The sequence below is a fragment of the Capra hircus genome, chromosome 5, assembly GCF_001704415.2.
Source record: "Capra hircus breed San Clemente chromosome 5, ASM170441v1, whole genome shotgun sequence".
Lineage (NCBI taxonomy): Eukaryota > Metazoa > Chordata > Mammalia > Artiodactyla > Bovidae > Capra > Capra hircus.
The window spans coordinates 108,297,807-108,318,881 of NC_030812.1; the positions used below are offsets into that span (position 1 = coordinate 108,297,807).

The 21,075-nt window shown below is 53.7% G+C and overlaps 1 protein-coding gene across 1 annotated transcript; it reads left to right on the forward strand.

The window, feature by feature from the left end:
• TUBA8 (tubulin alpha 8) lies at nucleotides 71-18,827 on the forward strand. Its single transcript, XM_018048726.1, has 5 exons — nucleotides 71-251; nucleotides 11,304-11,526; nucleotides 13,053-13,201; nucleotides 14,650-15,330; nucleotides 18,516-18,827. The coding sequence occupies exons 1-5, from the start codon at nucleotides 249-251 to the stop codon at nucleotides 18,807-18,809; spliced, it is 1,350 nt and encodes a 449-aa protein (XP_017904215.1). The 5' UTR covers nucleotides 71-248; the 3' UTR covers nucleotides 18,810-18,827.

Sequence of the window (21,075 nt, forward strand, 5' to 3'; positions counted from 1 at the left end):
CCCACCCTACCCTCGCGCGCTGCTCCCCTCGCGGAGACTGAGCCGCCGGCGGGCCGGTGGGGCGGAGCGATTGTGACCTGTCCGGTCCCTCCCTCCCGGCTCTGTGATGCTGCAGGGCAGCTGCTGGCCCAGTATGTCTGTCCCCGGCGCCCTCCCTCCCGGTGTCACAACAGCGGAGGCGGCTGTATCTGGAGCAGTTGGGGTGGGCAGGCCCAGGAGGGAGCGAACGGGCTACTGGAGCGGCCGCGATGGTGAGCCTGCGGGGCCGGGGCGCGGGGGGCGCTGGGCCGGGGATGGGGAGGGACAAGAGTGGCGGCGCCCACCCCAGAGCCGCCCTCCTCCGCGGCTGACAGCTAGCGCTTTGGATCCCCGGAGCTCGAAGTCTCCTAGGGGTGTCAGTTCAAGGTCGAGGGGTTGATACCCTCGCGCGGGGGGGGGGGGGGGACACCCACCTGGCGCCAGTGGCCTTTTCCTAGAGAGAAAGTAGAGACTGGGGCGAGTTGCCCCTAAAGTGAGATTTGTGCACGCGGGTGAGGGGAAGGGGACCAGGGGCCGCCTGCGCAGAAGAGTCCGAGACATCGCCGTGGGGCAACTCAGGGACCCGGTGGGGGAGCCGGGGGCCGGCGGGGTGGGGGTTGGGCAGGCAGGCCGGGGATTCCCGACTTGGGGGTGGGGGCTGCGCCGGGCACTGGGTCAGGTCCCACCAACCAAGTGTGACAGAGCTCCAAAGGTCAGGGGACTTAGGGCCACACACCCCACGCTGGAGGCTTCCCTCTTTCCCACCCTCCAGGCCATCTGGCTTGGCTCTGGGACACTTCCACCTCCAGCTCAGCTTCCCAGGCCCTGGCACCTGCTTCCAGCTTCCCAGTTTTTCAAGCGGGTCAAACCCAAAGGACTTTGGCACACAGCGTTTCAGACCCGCTTCTTTCCTTTCCTATCCTGGTCGCGGTGCCCGCCCCATCTGTCTGTCTCCCTCTCCTCCTGGACTGGGATCTTACTTGCTGGAGAGGTTCTCTCCCAGCGCTGCAGTCCCACCAGCCGGAGCCCCTCCCCTCGCCCCCTGAGCCCTGGGGTGGGTAAAATTTGCTGCCAGTCCACTTCACTCCGATGCCTCAAAACACAGAGAACCCAGAAATCTCGTGGACTGGAGGCCCCGCTGTCTGGGGCTCCAGGGAGGTGGCAAGATTGGGTGGGGGAGGGGCGGCGTCAGCTTGACTGGCAGGCCAAGGTCAGGCTGTGCTGGCACTCTTCCGCCAGTGTCAGTGGCCAGCAGGACAGGTGAGAACCGCCCTCCTCCTCATTCTGGAAAGTGCCCAGGGCCCCTGGCTCTGTCCCAGCTCTGCCCATTCCAGCTCCAGGCCTGCTTCCCAGAGCAGGCTCCTAGGGAGTATTGGGACAGTGGCCAGAAGAGTCGACGCCTGCCTGAGGCCAGGGGTCACAGAGGGAGCCCAGAGCCAGGAGTTTCTGGAGTTTTTGGCTCCTGGCTTTGCAGCTAGCTTTGTGACTTCAAGTCACTTAATCTCTCTGAAGTAGTTTATCTCATCTCCAAAATGAAGAGGGGTTATGGTTCAAATTTTCAAAGCTCCACCTAGCTTTACTATTTTAACCTTTTCATTGCAGAGAAATCCAAGCATATACAAAATGAGCGCATTATAATGAAGCCCTGTGTATGCCTCAACCAGTTTCAACAATTATCTACTTAATGATGAGTCTTACTCCATTCACTCCCCCTCCCCTTCCTCCCTGTTATTCTGAACCACATCCCAGGCAGCTTACTCAAGATCTGATATTTAATATTTATAATATCCAGCACATAGCTAGTGCTGTGTAATTTTCAGAGTGCTGCCTCTTATGTGTTCTAATTCTCACCTAAAAGATGCTGTGAGTCTTAGAGGGGATCCCAGGACCCAAATCCAGCTCTCCGAACAGACTTCAATGTGCACTCAATAGGCAGGTTTCTGAAAATAGCTAGTAAATCAAAAAATGTAAAGTAAAAACCTTGTTTCAAATATGCTAAAGAATCTGAAAGATATTTAACTGAAAATCCATGGCTGAATGTTTTGGAAAGAGACTCTTTGTTTTGAAACACTGCATTTTATGTGACAGGTTCTATTTGGAGCATTTATATACATGGACAGCACTGTCTTGATGGGAAGACGTTTTTTTGGTTCACTATTTTGCATTCACAGAACCTCTTTTTTTCCTTTTTTTGGAGTGTAATTGCTTGTCAATGTTGTGTTAGTTTTTGCTGTACAACAACATGAATCAGCTATGTGCGTATATATATCCCCTCCCCCTTGAGCCTCCCTCCCCCCTTCCTCCACCCCCCCATCTTCCATCCCACTGAGCTGAGCTCAGCAGCTTCCCCCTAGCTGTCTGTTTTGCATATGGTAGTGTACCTATGTTAGGGCTGCGCTCTCCATTTGTCCCATCCTCCCCCCACCCCCATGCTCACATGTCTGTTCTCTATGTCTGCATCCTATCCTTGCCCTGCAAATAGGTTCATCTGTACCATTTTTCTAGATTCCACATGTGTGCATTAATATACAATATTTGTTCTTCTGACTTACTTCACTCTATGACAGACTCTAGGTTTATCCACATCACTACAAATGACCCAGTTTCAGAATCTCTTTTTAAAAATCCCTTGACTTGTTCCTAAAACCCTAGGATGACACCCCGGCACACCCAGCCTCAAAGTCCCACCTGTGCAGAAAGGACTTTCCTTCCCCAAGTGTCTGGACTCCCCTCTGAAGGGCTGGGAAGGCTGCCCATGTCGAGGATGGGCTCAGCGTTTCTTAGGTTCTAAGTGAGGATTTTATAACTAACCCTGTAACTGAGCGTCCCAGTCTGCTCCCAGGGTCCCTCTGGCAAGCAGTTCTCCTGGGAGCCAAGGCTGTGACACCTGTCTCGGTGTCAGTGACTCCAGGCCTCAGAGAAAGTGTGGCTCACAGGGGACGAGAGCACAGCCTGCTCACTGCTCTCCTCCTGGGTTAGCAGCGTGCCTGTGCATTCTGGGGGGGAGCTGACATTAGAAGGCAACAAAGAGCCTGTCTTCCTGCAGAGCTGGGAGGCTAGAGGGCAGAGTGTTCTGGGGTGAGATGGTCACTGCTTCTAGCGTCCGCAGGTCTCTGCAGACTCCCCTGTGCAGGTGTGGCTGAGCGCTGCAGAGCCCAGTCGTGTCTTCCAGCTCGGCACCTGCGGGGGCTGCAGCCACTGCACTGTTCTCCCTGCCCACCACTAAGTACGGGTCCCCTGAGGTCCCTAAGGCACGTCCTCTGGGCAGCGGTGGAGCCCCCAGCCCCCAGGCAGTATGTCCATAGGAAGCACCCAGGCTTCGGTTGGGCCTACGCAGAGCCCAAGGGTGATGCTCTGTCCTCTCCGAGGGACGTCTCAGTGACCTTGAAAGGAAGAGCGAAAGTTAAAGTAACTTGAGAAGGAAAGAGCTGACACGTACAGGGCTAGTGATGGGGTGGGTGGGAGGATGTGGCGCTCTGGGACGGGGTGGACCGCTGCTTCTTGCCTTTGGCCACCAGGGACCGACAGTGCTCTCCATGGTCTTTGAGGCCTACGTCCCCCGTTGGCATCTTCCTGTTAGAATTTCCCTGTGATGAGCTGCGTGTGGAAAAGACCGGGAGGACAGTGGACACCACGTGTGGCTGATTACAGCTTGCTTGCTCTCTCCTGCTCCTGACCTGATTGTCGGCTGAAGCTCAAGGGCCTTTGGCCTCATAGTGTCTAAAGAGTCCGGGAGTCTGCGACCGGCCTGGCTGCTCCCCAGGCCACCTGCGGTACCTTGTTGTTGCCCAGCTGCAGTGCCTGCCATCTGAGACCTCACCTGATGTTAACTGAGGTTGACTCTGTTCCTGCTGTCGCCAGCTTGCTCTCTGTTCTCTGAGTCCAAATACGATCTAATTGAAGGATTTTGAGAAGAGATAGCGCAGCCTCCCAGGAATCATGTTGTCCTTGCTTTAATCATCCCTCGGGAACCCTGGCTCTACTTTTCACCCGTTGCCTCTGACCTGGATCCTGGCATGATTCCTCATCCCAGCCTGACAACTGGAAGTACGTGGGCCTAGGAGTAAGCTTCCTGAAGGCAACTGTGTGGCTTGACACACAGGTGGTCGGGGTATGTGGCCTGGTCCTGGGTTTTCACTGGCCCTCACTGCTGGCCTGTCAGTTTCCTTCCAAGATAATATGCCAGTTTTACTGGCTTGTGCTACTTCAAAACCATTTTTATTTATTATTATTTTTTTTTTAATTTTTTTAATTTTAAAATCTTTAATTCTTACATGCGTCCCCAAACATGAACCCCCCTCCCACCTCCCTCCCCATAACATCTCTGTGGGCCATCCCCATGCACCGGCCCCAAGCATGCTGTATCCTGCGTCAGACATAGACTGGCGATTCAATTCTTACATGATAGTATATATGTTAGAATGCCATTCTCCCAAATCATCCCACCCTCTCCCTCTCCCTCTGAGTCCAAAAGTCCGTTATACACATCTGTGTCTTTTTTCCTGTCTTGCATACAGGGTCGTCATTGCCATCTTTCTAAATTCCATATATATGTGTTAGTATACTGTATTGGTGTTTTTCTTTCTGGCTTACTTCACTCTGTATAATCGGCTCCAGTTTCATCCATCTCATCAGAACTGATTCAAATGAATTCTTTTTAATGGCTGAGTAATACTCCATTGTGTATATGTACCACAGCTTTCTTATCCATTCGTCTGCTGATGGACATCTAGGTTATTTCCATGTCCTGGCTATTATAAACAGTGCTGCGATGAACATTGGGGTACATGTGTCTCTTTCAATTCTGGTTTCCTCGGTGTGTATGCCCAGCAGTGGGATTGCTGGGTCATAAGGTAGTTCTATTTGCAATTTTTTAAGGAATCTCCACACTGTTCTCCATAGTGGCTGTACTAGTTTGCATTCCCACCAACAGTGTAGGAGGGTTCCCTTTTCTCCACACCCTCTCCAGCATTTATTGCTTGCAGATTTTTGGATCGCAGCCATTCTGACTGGTGTGAAGTGGTACCTCATTGTGGTTTTGATTTGCATTTCTCTAATAATGAGTGATGTTGAGCATCTTTTCATGTGTTTGTTAGCCATCCGTATTCAAAACCATTTTTAAAGCTCCAGAGCCTCCTTCCGCAGAGAACTGCAATTAGCGGGTCTGAGTTCTCTGAGAACAAATGAAAAGGAAACGATTAATGTTAAAATAGAAATCGTATAAGGTTGACACAGGAGAGATTTCTGGCCGTGGAGCACTGTCAAGGTCTGGAGCACATTTTTCCTACTGTTCTGCAGAGCTGGGCACCCTCTCCATGGAGGATGGTCATGGGCACACAGCCTCCACCAGCCTACACTTCAGACAGCCTAAGCAGTCCGTGGGACCTGCCCTAAATTCTCCTGCTCCAAATCCAGCTGAAATGCCCCAGATCCTACCAGCCTGTCTGAATTTTCCACACAGCCTGCAAATAGTCCTCCCCCCCAGGAAACCAAGCCAGAAGCTGTTTTTGCTTCCTTTAGCGTCCGCTGCCTGGCAGGCCCTGACCACCCGCTCCTTGTTAAGCAAGGTTTTCATTCCAGTCACCCCTGAATTTATTGAGCACCTGCTGTATTCAAGCCTTGATGCTGGAAATCTGGCAAGAAAACAGGGGCTCCTTGCTGTCCACCAGGAAAGTCAAACAGTGAACCATTAGCTAGGAACATGCGATATAGTGCTAAAGGGGAGGTGGCCTGTGCTGGTGTGGGGGCTTCCAGCCCTCCAACAGGAGAGGGCGATCAGTGAGCACACTGAAGGGTGAGTAGGAGTCGGCCCAGCCCCTCTCGATGCTCTCGTGCGCACTAGACTGAAGATCTGCTGCAGGGGCGGATAGAGCAGTCACTTCTGTAGTCACTCAGCGCTAGGACTGGGTAGGGTGTCACACTCCGCTTGGGGAAGGGAGCTCCCGTGTTACGTCCCTCCATCTCCCTCACCTCCACCCCTGGGATGCCGGGCCGAGAGGGGACCCCTTTCCTCTCCCAGGGTCCCAAGAGCAGAGAGCTGGAGTCAGCCCTACGAGCCCAAGCTGGAGTCAGCCCTATGAGCCCAGAGTCAGGACAGACTGGGGGAGGAGCAGTGTGAGAGAGAAAGCTTGAGCTCTGCCGGCCAGAGAGGGAATCTGAACCAGCCATGAGTTTGGAGCAAACACTTGATGTAAATACCGTCTGCTGGGTCAGCACCCCTCTCCCTCTCAGCACACACCAGACCCGCCCCGCCCCTCACCACCCCCGTCTCCTTCAGTACACACCAGGCCCGCCCCCACGCCTCAACACACACCAGCCCCCATGCCCCCCCCAGCACACACAGCACCCTCCTCAGCACACACCAGCCTCTCCCCCACACCCCTCTCCCCACGCCCCCAACACCAGGCCCTGAGCACAGTCTTGGTTCTTCCAGGAAGGGTGGCCTGTTTTCTGACGCGCCCACACTGAGCCGTTCTCTTCTGTTCTCTCTGCAGTGGAGCTTTTTCTGGTCTGGAGTGTTGTTGTACGAGCTTTCATGGGCTCCAGCTGTCAGGCTTGGGCTGCAGTGGACGTGGGGGCTGCTGTGGGCATGGTGAACCGCTGTGGGCGTGGGGGGCCGATGAGGGCATGGGGGGCTGATGAGGGCGTAGGGGGCGCGGCCCCTGGGCCCTGTGGGCTCAGAGTGAGAACGAGGCAAGGGTCCAGGGTAGTGTCCAGGAGAGGACTCTGCAGAGGTCAGAAGGTCTGGATTTCGGCCCAGGCTCTTTCCTTACAGACCTGTGAAATTCCCAATCTATCCTTTACCTGTCTGAGCCTCAGCCTCTTCATCTGTAAAACAAGGGCTGGGAATCGTATTAGATGACCTGTGAGGCCGGCCTGACTCGAGCTTCTGAAGGCTCTGAGCTCACAAAACTCCCTGGTTACCTGTCTTGGGCATGAGAGCCCGCCCCCAAGGCCGTCAGCACTGGACTTGCTCCTGGCTTTTCTGTGTAGAACCTCCAGGCAGGAATGAGGGGTGGTGACAAGTAAGAGTCGCTGGAGGAGCAGGTGGGATCCTTGTCCCCTCAGGGCAGGTGCAAACGGGGCACAGATGTTAGCACTGGGGGTCTTGCCTAACTTCATTTCACTGGTGACTTCCTTGTGTAACTTGATTTTATTTATTTATTTATTTTGGCTGTGCTGTGAGGTTTGTGGGATCTTAGTTGCCCAACCAGTAATTGGACCCTTGTCCCCAGCAGTGACAGCACCTGAGTCCTAACCACTGGACCACCAAGGAATTCTCCCTTGTGTAACTTTACAGTTCTTGTTTGCCCAACAAACTGGGCTCTTGGTAATTGTCAGCTGAATGAATGGCCAAGTGGAAAGGGACAGGACAGGCCTGGCCCTTGTCGATGGGCTGCTATGTCAATGCGCCCTTGTCGATGGCCCTTGTCGGTGGGGCCTCACCTGGACCTCGCTGTCTCCTGGCTTTAATGTTTGGGTTGTCAGCATGAGAGCTGTCAGCCCTTCAGAGAAGCATGGCAGTGTGTCGCCCGCATGCCCATCATCCAGATTTAATAATTGCTATTTTTCTGCCATGTTTATCTGCTGTGCTTGTTGAAGTCAAGTCAGCTGTAGATGTCATGACATTTTACCCTAAATGCTTCAGAAGTGACTTTAAAAATAAGAGCTTTTCGATACTTAACTACACTTTCATTATCATGCTTAACAAAATCAATCCGTTTCTCTATTTATCCCCCAAATATTTTGATTTGTTCAAACCAGAATTGAGTTAAACTTCACACACTCCATGTGCATGTTATGTTTCTTAAGTCCCCCTTGATGTGGGTCAGTCCCTCCCTCATCTTTGGTTTTTACAAATTGAGAAGATCGGGTCAGTTGCCCTACAGAACTTACCTGCTTGTGGCGTCGGGCTCGTAGTGTCTATTATCCCTGGACCCCTGTGTTTTCCGTAAAGTGGGAGCTACTGGTAAAGGGTTTAATACATTAAGGCTGAGTATTTAAGTTTTTAGCAAATTTTATTTTTTTATTGGACTGTAATTGCTTTACCGCGTTGTGTTGGTTTCTCCTGTACAGCAAACTGAAGCAGCTAGGTGGGCACATATGCCCCTCCTTCCTGAGCCTCCCTCCCAGCCCAACGCCTCCCCCCTCCCACCCGTTCCAGCCTCTAGGTCATCGCAGAGCCCTGCGCTGAGCGCCCTGGGTTGCACAGCAGCTTTCCGTTGCCGCCTACTTTACACGCGGCAGGGTGTATGTATCAATGCTGCTCTCTCAATTTGTCCCATCCTCCCATCCCCCTCTGTGTCTACAAGTCCATTCTCTACATCTGGGTCTCTACTCCTGCCCTGCAAACAGGTTCCTCTGTACCATTTTTCTATATTCCATATGTATGTGTTAATATATAATATTTCTTAAGGCTGACAAGAAGCTTTCCTGGGAGGTGTGTGTATCCTACTGCATTACATTGATTTTCTCGCTGCCGTGGGGTCACGATCCATCCCAGGGTCAGAGGTTACGATCCATCCCAGGGTCAGAGGTTACAATCCATCCCAGGGTCAGAGGCCGGTAACCATTGAAGTTAACTTCCCCTTGTGACCTGTAAGTAACAGTGATTCTTTGGCACTCTGTGAATATCTAGTTCCCCTTCAGTCCTTGTCCAAATCAATTGTATAATTAGAAACTATCGTATGCAATATTTCTTAGTATATTATTCCTTCCACCCTGACTAGCTCACAGTCTTCTGTTAAAAGAAGTGCTCTCCCTCGTCAACAGGGCTGTTTGGATAGGTAGGTGCGTTTCTCTCCCGTGGGTTTTTTTCATAGCAACATGAAGGACTTGTGGATTTTTGCCTGTCCTTCCTGTTTCGGTTGACTACTGCTGTTCCTCTTTCTGACCCTCAAGTTGTTTCGCCTTTGGCCGAGGGAGCCTCTTATGGTTTCTGAGCCCTTTCTGTGCTCTTGGGCTCCCCATGGTGTTCCAGAAGGTTCTCACAGGGTATCATCTTGTGTGTTCCTTGCCCCAGACCCGGAAACCCCCACCCCCCAGGGAGCCCTGCTTTCTGCTGGTGGAGACTGGCGCTGAGAGACCGCCCTGGAGGCATCTATGGGCCCATCAGTTATTTCTGAATCTATCTTATGCCTCCAGTTACTCTTGTGAATTAGTTTAACAGGGAAACCAGCTCCTTCCTCCTGAATGTTGTGTGCCCATGCGTGAGGCTGAGTTCCGCTATGGAGAGTGGCGTATTGACTCTCATGAGGTTAAAGGGATGTGAAAACATCTACATCCCCACCTTGGTGGTCTTCAGGACCTCAGATCCTTCCATCATCTTCTCTCACCTTTGATCTTCCTGAAATATCCCTGTGTCCTTCCAGAAAGGCCCAGAGCACCCATGGGGAGGGGGTGCCTGGAGATGGTTGGGGGCGGGGCCACAGGACAGTATGTGGGGCCAGCTCCTTTCGGGCCTCTCCAGGTCCCCTCGCTCACACGCGCCGCCCGCAAGGAGGCCATGGCTTTCTGTGAAAGTGTGGTCCAGTCGGTAGCTGCTGGATTTGGGGGTTCTTGGGGAAGGATCCTACTTCCTCAGGCCTGAATTGAGTCCTAAGACAAAGCCCTTTCATTGTAAGAGGAGCGGCAGCCTGAGGTCTCCGGCTTCCCACGGGTGCATCTTCCAGGTGGAGCGGAAGGCTACAGGGATGAAAATGCGTAATGATGGTGCTGAAGACAAGGGTGACTATAGCAAAAGTGATCGTGGTGACTTGTGCTTTTCACACGCAGGGAGGTTATGTAACTCAGCCCAGCCCGCACAGCACAGCTCGTAACTTGAGAGGCAAGATTCGTGAGCAAAGCCCTCTCCTGGCCTCCAGGCTCACGGAAACATGGCCGGTTGTATTCCTGGCCAGGCCTCTGTGACACCCAGAGGCCAAGCAGCACAGAGACCGGCGTGCGTCTTGCACAACAGCGTTAGGGCACCGGGTCCTGATGCCTCTTACCACCCCACACCCACACCAGGAGAGCCCCAGGGTCCCAGGAGTCCCATACCCCTTGCCCAGCCCCGGTCTCTGGAGGCTATACTCCGTGCTTGGGTTCCCTGGAGCTGGAAAATGCCAGCTCGGGTCATGGATAAGAATAGAAGGCCACACACCAGGCACATGGTTCCTGGCCCAGCTCTGTCCCGGGCACAGAGGCTCCTTGTGAGGCCAGTGCTTCCCTGGAGGGGTGTGGGGGGTGATGGCACACCGTCCCAACAGAACCGTAACACACTAACACACACTCATGTCTGCACACACATACACACTGCCACTCTCAAGCATGCTCACGATCACACTCGTACAAACATACACCCACACATTTATCATTTCACACATTCAGACACACGCACCCCTCCCTATCCTAAGCTGTTAGTACCAGAACCAATCATGTAATTGTGGCTTCACACCATAACATGGAGAAGGACCCTCTGAAGGTCAGCTTTATTTGGCTCTTGGCCTGATGGGTGAGGGAATAGGTTATGGTGGCCACAGATGAGACTTGGCTTGCCTGTCCCCTCCCAGCCCTTCCCTGCTAATGTGCTGATCCTGTTTAAAAAAAAATAAATGTTTATTTTGAATATTTATTTATTTGGCTGTACCAGGTGTGAATTGCAACATGTGGGATCTAATTCCCTGACCACGGATTGAACCCAGGCCCCCTGCATTGGAAGGGCAGAGTCTTAACTGCTGGGACCCACAGGGAAGCCCCTGTACTGACCCTTTCTTATTCCTGCATTTGTACATGAAACAGTAATGACGCCCACAATACAGACTCCAAGACACAGTCCTCCCTTGAGTGTCTCTCTGCTCTGTGATGGGGAGGTGGGGAGTATGTGCGTGTGTGTGAGAGACAGCGTCCGGGAGACTGGCTGATGCAGGAACATGATCAGTGTACCGGGCATGGCAATGGATTCGAGGATGGATTCTGCTGTTCTCACTGGCTCTTCCTTGGACAGGCTTCACTGGTGCAGGAGTCTGTCCGTGGTTGGGAATTTCATCTGTTTCATCTGTGCAGCTGGCCCTCTCTTTCCTTTTCTTGACACAAAGGATTAAGCATGGAAAGCCACTCTCACAGCAAACCATGGAGCTGGGGTTCTTCTTTGAAACCGAGTCTTGATCCAGATGCAGTGGGGCCTGGAGCCCGCCTACTGGGCAGGGGCAGGGTGTCCTGCTTGCCGAGTGCCAGGGAGGGACACGTCCTCAGAGGCCTGGGCAGAGGATGGCTGGGGCTCTGACTGGCCTGCTCTCTGCCTGCAGCGGGAATGCATATCCGTCCACGTGGGCCAGGCTGGAGTCCAGATTGGCAATGCCTGCTGGGAGCTCTTCTGCCTGGAGCATGGCATCCAGGCCGATGGCACCTTTGGCGCCCAGGCCAGCAAAGTCCATGACGACGACTCCTTCACCACGTTCTTCAGTGAGACCGGCAACGGGAAGCACGTGCCCCGGGCAGTCATGGTTGACCTGGAGCCCACAGTGGTAGGTGAGTGTGGTCCAGGATCCTCCTCATGAGTGTGGTTCAGGATCCTCCTCAGGAGCAGCACCAGGCTGCAGAGGCCGTCGTCCACCATGGTCTGCCATGGTCCACCATGGTGCTGCAGCCCACTTTGGTGTCTGGGGAGGCTTGGGAGGCTGACCTCCACATGGAAGGGTGACCCTCCAGACGCCCACCCTCACCCCATGTGACTCTTGGTTCCTGGAGCCCTCCCCAGTCTTGGGGTCTCAAGTGGGGATCAGAGGTCTCTGCTCTTCCGTTAAAGCTCCAACCTGGTGCTCTCTCCCCAAAACTGCTGAGGCAGACCAAAATTGCCAGAGAGTTTTCACTAAATACTAAGAATCAAAAATACCAGTAATTTCAGAAATTATAAGAAGCCCTCACATAGTCAGTTTCCCAAAGTGTATGTTTCCAGCTCTGCAGTGAATACAATCCATCCTGGTGGGCCTGGTGTAACCTTGCAGCCTCTTGCACATGAGACGAAATAGCAGCAGGCACTGTCTCTTACAGCCCAAGGTGATTGAGGTTAGAGTGAACCTCGTCTGGATCTTAGGGAAACAGGAGTACTGACTTGTGTTCGGGCAGGATTCTTGTTCTCCCTGCCGCCAAGGCCACAGCACCCCCGTGTCAGTCCACACTCTTCATCAGCATTTCCTCAGCTTCAAAGCCTGCTCACCAGCAAAGATGGATGAGTCCCCAGGGATGTCTGGGCACCGTCTTTAGGGCCTGAGCACTGTTTCTGGGGCCACAGACTCCAGGCCCTCCACCTTTTGGACACTTGTACAAATATAGAAAGGACAGATGACCTTCCTGGGCCACTGCACAGATGGGTGCTTCCCGTGGAGAAGCAGAGGGGCGCTATAGAGGAGAGGGGATGGCGGTGGGGCCTGAGGCACCCTGGTCTGCTGGGTGTTCACTTTGGGGGACCTAAGAGGTGAGCAGAGCCCCCAAGCCACTGAAACCAGTCTCGGGCTCGGGCTCTTCTGGAACCTGGAACACAGCTTTGCTTCAAAGTCGTTCTGAAATATCTCTAATGCCTGATGTGTATTGTTGCCTCCAGAGGTGGAGGTTAGGGCTGGGACAATCCCAGGGAAGCCTGGGAGCAGGTCGTTCTGAATCTTTCCCTGTGTCCCTGAAGCATCTGGAGGCGAGTGACGATGCTTATATTCTGGGGTAAATTTTGCAGCATGAAGGAAAAACTGGAGGGAAGCCTTGGGGATCCAGGGGAACGAGGCAGTCAACCTTGGTATCTGCCCAGCTTTGTAAAAAAACCCAAGGCTCCCGAAGGTCCTGCCAGCAGAGCAGCTGGCTTCTCACTGCTGCTTGAGTCCTAGGCTTCTGCTCTATTAGAGCCTGTGTTACCCTGGAATTCCCTTAGCCTTGCAGATGTATTCTGGGATTGTCTGTTTCACCTCAGTGGAGTTTAGTAGATAGGGGTGTCGAGTGTTCTCATGGGATGGGGGTTTCTCCTCTGGGACCCAGGTGTAAGGCTGATGGTCGCCCTCTCTCGGTAGATGAGGTTCGGGCCGGAACCTACCGCCACCTCTTCCATCCAGAGCAGCTGATCACGGGAAAAGAGGATGCAGCTAACAACTACGCCCGGGGCCACTACACGGTGGGCAAGGAGAGCATCGACCTGGTGTTGGACCGCATCCGCAAGCTGGTACGTGTTTGCAAGGGTAGAGAGCTGGAGAGCCCGCCACTGTTGACAGGCTGGTGGGAGGACGTGGCCCCCAGCTGCAGGATAAACTCCTGAGACTTGGGAATTTCTGCTAATGTTCTGTAAGCAGCATGTGCTGGGTTGGCGCCCCTTCCTCCGCCTGGGCCATGTGGGCTGCTCTCCAGGCTGGTGCCTGGTAGCACAAATGGATGCTCTGCGGTGGTGTTGGGGAGAAATCCCAGGGGTGAGGAAGGCAGAACTCTTTGCTGGGTGGCAGCAACAGGTTAACAGAGTATTTTTTTATTTTGAGCAGGTTGAAAAGGTGAATTTATTTCACTTAACAAAGCATTTAACTTGGAGGAGAAGAGGAAGACTGTTGATCTAGTTCAGCACTTTACAGATGCTATTACAAATGTCACATACGTTCCTTTGTTTAATCCCCTAAACAATGATACAAAGGCGATCTCGTGCCTGCACTTTACAGTTGGGGAAATAGAGAGCCTGAGTGGTTCAGTGACTTGGTCTGGGTCCCCCAGCTAGAAAGTGGCTGAGTCAAGATCTGAACTGGGTTGGCTTGACTGGGAAGCTCAGGGAGTCACTTGTCTACTTGAGCCCCGTTCTTAATCTGTACAGAGGAGAGGCGAGCTTGATCAGGGGATCTTGACTTGGGAGCTAAGGGTGCCGAGTTTTTGCGTGTTCACCTTTCCTGTTTAGAGCAGAGTTTATGGAGGTCATCAGTCCCAAAGTCATGTGCGATCCCCAAAGTTCAGAACATCCAACTGAACACAGTCATAGATCACATCCAGCAGGGAAGTTCCATGACTTTCGAATTCTCTTAGTTCTGGTGAGAGCTCACTGTCCTTGCTGAGCACAGTAGGACTTCTCACTGAACGATCACAGTAACCTTATTTATGATAGGAATGTGTTTATTGTCCACACTTTAAGAAGAAACGTGAGTCCAGAGGGTTCAGTAACTTGCTCGAGTATTTACAGCTGGGAAATGGCAAAGTTGATGTTAAATCTCAGGGTCTCTGACCCATTTATCTCTCTAAAATTGGTACCCTGAGCCACCTTGCAAGGTCAGGCTGGGCTGTATAAGCCTGCAGTTTCCACAGAATCAAAGGACAGGGCCAGGGAAATGCACAAGGAGCTGGGGTCCACAAGGGGCAACGTCCTTAACCACCATGATTTTGGAACCTCATTCCTGGTCCAAACAGGCCACTGGGCTGGAAGCTTCATTGACCTGGAGGCGAGAGCGTGTTTGCTGCCCCATGTTTTAGCTGTTCCTCCCAAGAACGCTGCAGCTCCTATGTGTTTTCTGACTTCTTCAAGGATGGTTTGATCTCACCCACTTGAAAATGTTGTGGGATGGAGCGGTCGGACAGCGAGGGCCGCCCGCCGGTGCCCACACACGGGTGTCCTCAGAGCTTTGTCCATGTCCCCCTCTCCAGACAGATGCCTGCTCGGGCCTGCAGGGCTTCCTCATCTTCCACAGCTTCGGGGGCGGCACCGGCTCGGGCTTCACGTCTCTGCTCATGGAGCGGCTCTCCCTGGACTACGGCAAGAAGTCCAAGCTGGAGTTTGCCATCTACCCGGCCCCCCAGGTCTCCACGGCGGTGGTGGAGCCTTACAACTCCATCCTGACCACACACACGACCCTGGAGCACTCGGACTGTGCCTTCATGGTGGACAACGAGGCCATCTACGACATCTGCCGGCGCAACCTGGACATCGAGCGGCCCACGTACACCAACCTCAACCGGCTCATCAGCCAGATTGTGTCCTCCATCACGGCCTCCCTGCGCTTCGACGGAGCCCTCAACGTGGACCTGACTGAGTTCCAGACCAACCTGGTGCCCTACCCCCGCATCCACTTCCCGCTGGTCACCTACGCGCCCATCATCTCAGCGGAGAAGGCCTACCACGAGCAGCTGTCCGTGGCCGAGATCACCAGCTCCTGCTTTGAGCCCAACAGCCAGATGGTGAAGTGCGACCCTCGCCACGGCAAGTACATGGCCTGCTGCATGCTCTACCGGGGGGACGTGGTGCCCAAGGACGTGAACGTCGCCATTGCCGCCATTAAGACCAAGAGGACTATCCAGTTTGTGGACTGGTGTCCCACGGGCTTCAAGGTGAGAGCGGGGGACACGATGGAGACAGACAGCTAGGGAAGCAGAGGGAAACCGAGGATGGGGAGGAAGGTGGGGACTGGGGGCCTGGGCTGACGCGCGCGTTCCATGGGAGCTTTGGGACAACACGGGGAGAGGGGCGTAGGCCAGTGTCATGCTAATCTCATTCATTCAGTCATTCGTTCAGGCGCTTGCTTTAGGCCTGGAGAAACTGGGAGGGGCGTGGTTACTGGAAGAGGGGAGGGGCATCCCACCGGATGGTCTGCAAGCATCTCAGAGGTCTGGCAGGAGAGAACTTAGGCCAGTGTGTGCAAGTGGGGTAACCAGGCCGACGGGGGGGGGGAGGTAGCCCTGATCTGACCACAGATCAGAGAATGCAGTGACCGGATTATTCAAGTTGCCAGAGAAGAGGTGCAGTTCCCTCCTCTAACAAAGGATGTGTCCTTCTCCCCAGTTTGTTTTGAAAAATTGTTCACCTTGTATGTTTTCATCAATTTAGGGTAAGGATAAGAAATTTTATGGTCATTATATGGCTGTGATTCACTTACATTATGAAGCCCTGACATTTCCACTAAGCAGGAGTGAGCTGGGAGCCGGTTGTAGGTGTGCGTTCTGTGGGTCAGTGGGGGAATAGAAGACCCCGGCTCTCAGGACCGAGGATGCTCTTGGGAGCCACCCCTCTGAGTTGCCCTGGCTGGACAGGCAGCTGCCTCTGCCCAGGGCCTCTCATGAGAGCTCAGCGTCACAGCAACTGCCACGCTCATGTTAGCTAGTCCCCTCCGGCAGGCTTTTAATTATTCAGAGGTTTACCGAACACCACAGGAGGCAGTGCCAGTTGCTGGAGACAGAGTTCATCGTCTCAGTTTCCCCTGGGGGGACTTTCACAAGCAAGGCACCGCATGTCAGGCTCTTGGCTGAGCTGCTGATGTGCGAGCAGTCTCCACACGGCTCTGCTCCCACCTTTGGCCAGAATCCTCTCCCCTGGACTGCACCTGTCCTAACGTGGCAGTTCTGGTCACTCTTGTGAAAACATCCACGATCTTACCCCAAGTTGTTGTTATTTTCTCTTTCAAACAGAAACAACAAAACAAGCTAGTAGTAAAATAAATAAGCAAAAAAAGGGTGGTCGAGAAATCAACAAAAAAGCGATGCCCCCATAGTCTCATCCTTTTATTTATTTTTTAAAGTCCTTATTGAATTTGTCACAATACTGCTTCTGTTTTGCGTTTCTGGTGTTTTGACCATGAGCCATGTGTGATCTTAGCTCCCCAACCAGGAGTCGACCTGGCACCCCCTGCATTGGAAGGCAAAGTCGTAACCACTGGACCAGGAAAGCCCCCTCAGCCCTCCACTTCTAGCTGAAGTTCGGGGTTATGACCAGAAGGATAAGGCAGTGCTAGAACCTTTAGCTGCTTCTCAGAAAAGCACATGCCATGGGGGTGGATGGTGTTGAACTTCATGCTGTAGCACACTCCCCAGGATGCTTGTCACTGACAGGGGTCCAGGGGTGCTGCTGTTGAAGAGAGAGCACAGCTGGCTGGCCCAGCGGACACGTGATGTGGTACTGCCTTCGCCTCCTCCCTTTGACCCTCTGCCCCCGTCTCAGCATCACTTCCACCCCCAGGATGCCGCTTCCGTCTAAGAGCAATGATAGACCATTCTGGGTTAGCCGCCTTGGCTCCGTAGCCTGATGCCCCTCCCACCTCTGCCTCTCAAGAGGACTTGTATTTTAAAGCTGTGAGTTTAAGAGACTGGCAGTGAAGACCCAGTGGCCTAGGCAGGAGAGGCATTTGGGGAGCAGCTCTCGGTTCTCAGTGTCCCATGAGTATCGTCACAGTGGTCACCTGAGGCCCCTTCCAGGTCCCCAGAGTTCTTGGTTTGGGATGTGTGTGGGAGAAGGGAGATTTCCAGGATGGTAGCCCCCCTTCAGCTGGGCTGGATCAGCTTGGAGGGCCCTCCATGCTGCCAGAACTTGGGGGATCCACTTGTCCAGCAAGACTTTGTAACTGACTTTCTTTTAATTAATCAGCTGCGGCTGTGCTGGGACTTCGTTGCTGTCCCTGGGCTTTTCTCTAGTTGCAGTGAGCAGGGGCTGCTCTCCAGTTGTGGCGCCTGGGCTTCTCATTGCAGTGCCTTCTCTTGCTGCAGAGCATGGCTTCTGTGGTGCAGCCTCAGTAGTCGTGGTGCACCGGCTCAGCTGCCCTGAAGCGTGTGGAATCTTCCCATGTCCCCTGCATTGGCAGGTGGATTCTTAACCACTGGACCACCAGGGAAATCTTTCTTAGATTTCCATGCTTTTCCTCCAAGAAGCCTCAAACCCCAGAGGCAGAGGGCCTGGTAGATGCAGACACCATCCCCAGAAGCTTTTGCACCTCTTCATTTATTTATTTAATGTTTTATTTTATTTATTGGACACACAGCATGTGGGATCTTAGTTTCCCAACCAGGGATCGAACCCACGCTCCCTCCACTGGGAACGCAGAGTCTTAACCACTGAACCACTAGGGAATCCCCTGTACCTCTTTATTTACTGCTTGAGGATATCTCTGTGATCTTTTAAACACCACCCTTCACCCTTGGCGGGGCTTCCCAAGTGGCTCAGTGATAAAGAATCTGCCTGCCAATGCAGGAGACCCAGATTCAATACCTGGATTAGGGAGATCCCCTGGAGGAGGAAATGGCTACCCACTCTAATATTCTTGCCTGGAGAATCCCATGGACAGAGGAGCCTGCCAGGCTACAGTCCATGGAATCACAAAAAGTTGGATAGGACTGAGCATGCACTCCCGCATGCAAAATTCACCCTTGGCAGAGAAATTGCCCTAAATCTACTGACAGCATAACTAAGAGAAAAACCTGAAATTCCCCTGGAAGGCGTGAATTCACAATAACTTCCATCTCCAGGCACTGCACAAACCCCCTTCCTGACCCCTGTTCCGGACCCTCACTTGTCTGCTTACATCTGCTAGGAGCATTTCTGCCAGCTCTTGCCCTCCCCTCAAGTTTCCCCACCTAGTCCTGCTTACTTCTGCTTTCCCTTCCGCATGCACTTCTCCCTGCCTGCCTCCACTTCCTGATCCCCTCTCTTCACATCCAGGCCTGCTGCCCTGTACCCGCCCCACTACATGACCAGGGTGCCCCAGCTTGAGTTATCCACTGACCACCGCGTTTTGGTCCTCTGTTCCCAGGTGGGCATCAACTACCAGCCCCCCACGGTGGTCCCCGGGGGAGACCTGGCCAAGGTGCAGCGGGCCGTGTGCATGCTGAGCAACACCACAGCCATCGCCGAGGCCTGGGCCCGCCTGGACCACAAGTTCGACCTCATGTATGCCAAGCGCGCCTTCGTGCACTGGTACGTCGGCGAGGGGATGGAAGAAGGCGAGTTTTCCGAGGCCCGGGAGGACCTGGCTGCCTTGGAGAAGGATTATGAGGAAGTGGGGACTGATTCATTTGAAGAAGAGAATGAAGGGGAGGAATTTTAAATACAGATGTTCCTCCTGGCTGTGTCTCTTTATTCCTGCTACCCCTCCAAGCACGTTAACCCAAACTGGATCCTGACACCAGTGCCCGTGGGTAACGAGCCCACACAGACGCTGAGCTCTGCCAGACCCTCATGAGGGGATGGCGGCTTTGTGTCCCCAGAGGAGACCAGAGTCACTGTCTCTGGGTCAGGGTGCAGGCCAGCCACACCTGTGTGGAGGCCGAGGCGGGATTTAAGATTGTAGATGTGGCTGGCCCCACCCCAGACACAGCCTCCTGGCTGGGAAGCAGGCAGCTGAGACCTGGGCTTTGGGACGGCTCTGGAAAATGAGTGGCTCTGTGGTCAGGGCTTGAGGAGAAGCAGGAGTGTGTTTCTGCCCTTGTAACACAGAGACAAAGCAACAGGGTGACCGCAGGCAGTTCAGTGCTGTGACCAAACTGTGCAGTTTGGGTAGGGAGTCAGAAATGACCTCATGGAGACCCGGGTGCAGCCTGTAGCTGCCCCTGAGGTTCTGGGGTCAGAGGGCGCCGGGAGGATGTGTGAAGAGCAGGAGGGAGGCCAGGGCACCCAGAAGATCGAGGGGAGGGATGCTACCGAGCCACGCCGGGTCAGGGGCCATTTGGGCCTATCCTAGAGAGGAGGTGAGGAGGTCAGTTTCCTCTAACCGAAACAGCATTTGGAAGGCTTTATGCAGAAAGTCTCCTGTGCACACATCCCTTATCTCTCACCCCCAGCAGTCTCAAGGGCTCCTCCTCTTGTTTTATGCATGAAGAAACTGAGGTGCAGAGAGTGTATGTGCTGGAGGTGGGAGAGTGGAGCCAGAGGCGCAACCACCATCTTCTCTTGGTGCTCTGCACTTGTCTCCACCCTTGGGATTTGTGTCCTGTTCCAATAGCTGCCTCATGAGATGAAGGGTGGGGAGAAGCAAAGTCCACTTATTACAAAAGAGAGGACAAGTTAGTGCGTCTTTCCCTAAAGTTGGCAGCTCCAGTAGGATTGGGGGGAAAATCGTAAGCCGCCCTGATTAAACTCGTTATGAGACCCCCAGGGTCGGGCCCACAGCAGGTCCTGATGCAGCTCAGCGACTGCGCACTTTCCTTGCTTGTTTCCATTCTGTATCCCTTGGAAGCCCCAAGAGAAACAGAATGAAACGTCCCAAGGAAAGGAAGGTCAGGCTCCCCACTCGTCAAGGACTGTTTCAGAGAGACCACCGTGGCGGTGCCCCTCTGTGACGGAGGCCGTGCTGCCGAGGAGGCCAGGTCTGCTCGCGTCCGGACCCCCTTGCCTGAGGTCATCCCACGTCAGTTCCTGGGGGGCTGCAGGGACCCAGGTCAGGAGCTATGGTCCATCTCAGGAAGGGGCGTTTTCTACTGATGGAGGGGAGGGACCTACCCATGAGTTTCCGATAAGCCTCGTGTGTGTGACTGTGACCTAATCAGGGAGATAAGAAGAGACCTCCAAGGCCAGAGTTTAGGGGGTGGTTGTGAAAGACACAGAGGGGAAGGGAGGGTGCTGGAGGGGCGAGGGGCTGGTGCGTGCTAAGTTGCTTCAGTCGTGTCTAACTCTGCGATCCTGTGGACTATAGCCCGCCAGTATCCTCTGCCCATGAGATTTTCCAGGCAAGAAACCTGGGGTGGGTTGCCATTTCCTTTCCCAGGGGATCTTCCCCACCCAGGGATGGAACCCAGGTCTCCTGCTTTGGCAGGTGGGTCCTTTACCACTAGTGCCACCTGGTCATTTGAAAAGACCCTGATGCTGGGAAAGATTGAAGGCAGGAGGAGAAGGGGACAACAGAGGATGAGATGGTTGGATGACATCACCAACTCAATGGACGTGAGTTTGGGTAAACTCCAGGAGTTGGTGATGGACAGGGAGGCCTGGTGTGCTGCAGTCCGTGGGGTTGCAAAGAGTTGGACACGACTGAGTGACTGAACTGAACTGAACTGAGTGCTGCCTGAGAAGCCCAAGTGGGTCAGGGAGAAGTTAATTTAAATGAGTGTTTGGTTGATTCCTGCAGAGGTGACATTGGAGCTGAGAGGGAGCCAGCCTTTCTCACTCATCTGGGAAGAGTGTCCCGGGCAGAAGGCACAGCAGTGCAAAGGCCCTGAGGCAGGAGGCTGGGGACCTGAGGGAGTGGGATGGAAGGACTCGGTAAACTCTGCAGGGCTGTGCGCTTGGGAGGAGGGGTCACTCCTGTGACTGTCATTCTGTCAGGACCGGGGAGGAGACGGGGATGTCAGGCAGACAGGCCCCAGCTGAGAGCTGCC

Coding starts and splice junctions, on each gene's coding strand:
- TUBA8 (XM_018048726.1), top strand. Junction 13,202..14,649: donor TGGACCGCATCCGCAAGCTG/GTACGTGTTTGC, acceptor CCCCCTCTCCAG/ACAGATGCCTGCTCGGGCCT. Junction 15,331..18,515: donor GGTGTCCCACGGGCTTCAAG/GTGAGAGCGGGG, acceptor CTCTGTTCCCAG/GTGGGCATCAACTACCAGCC.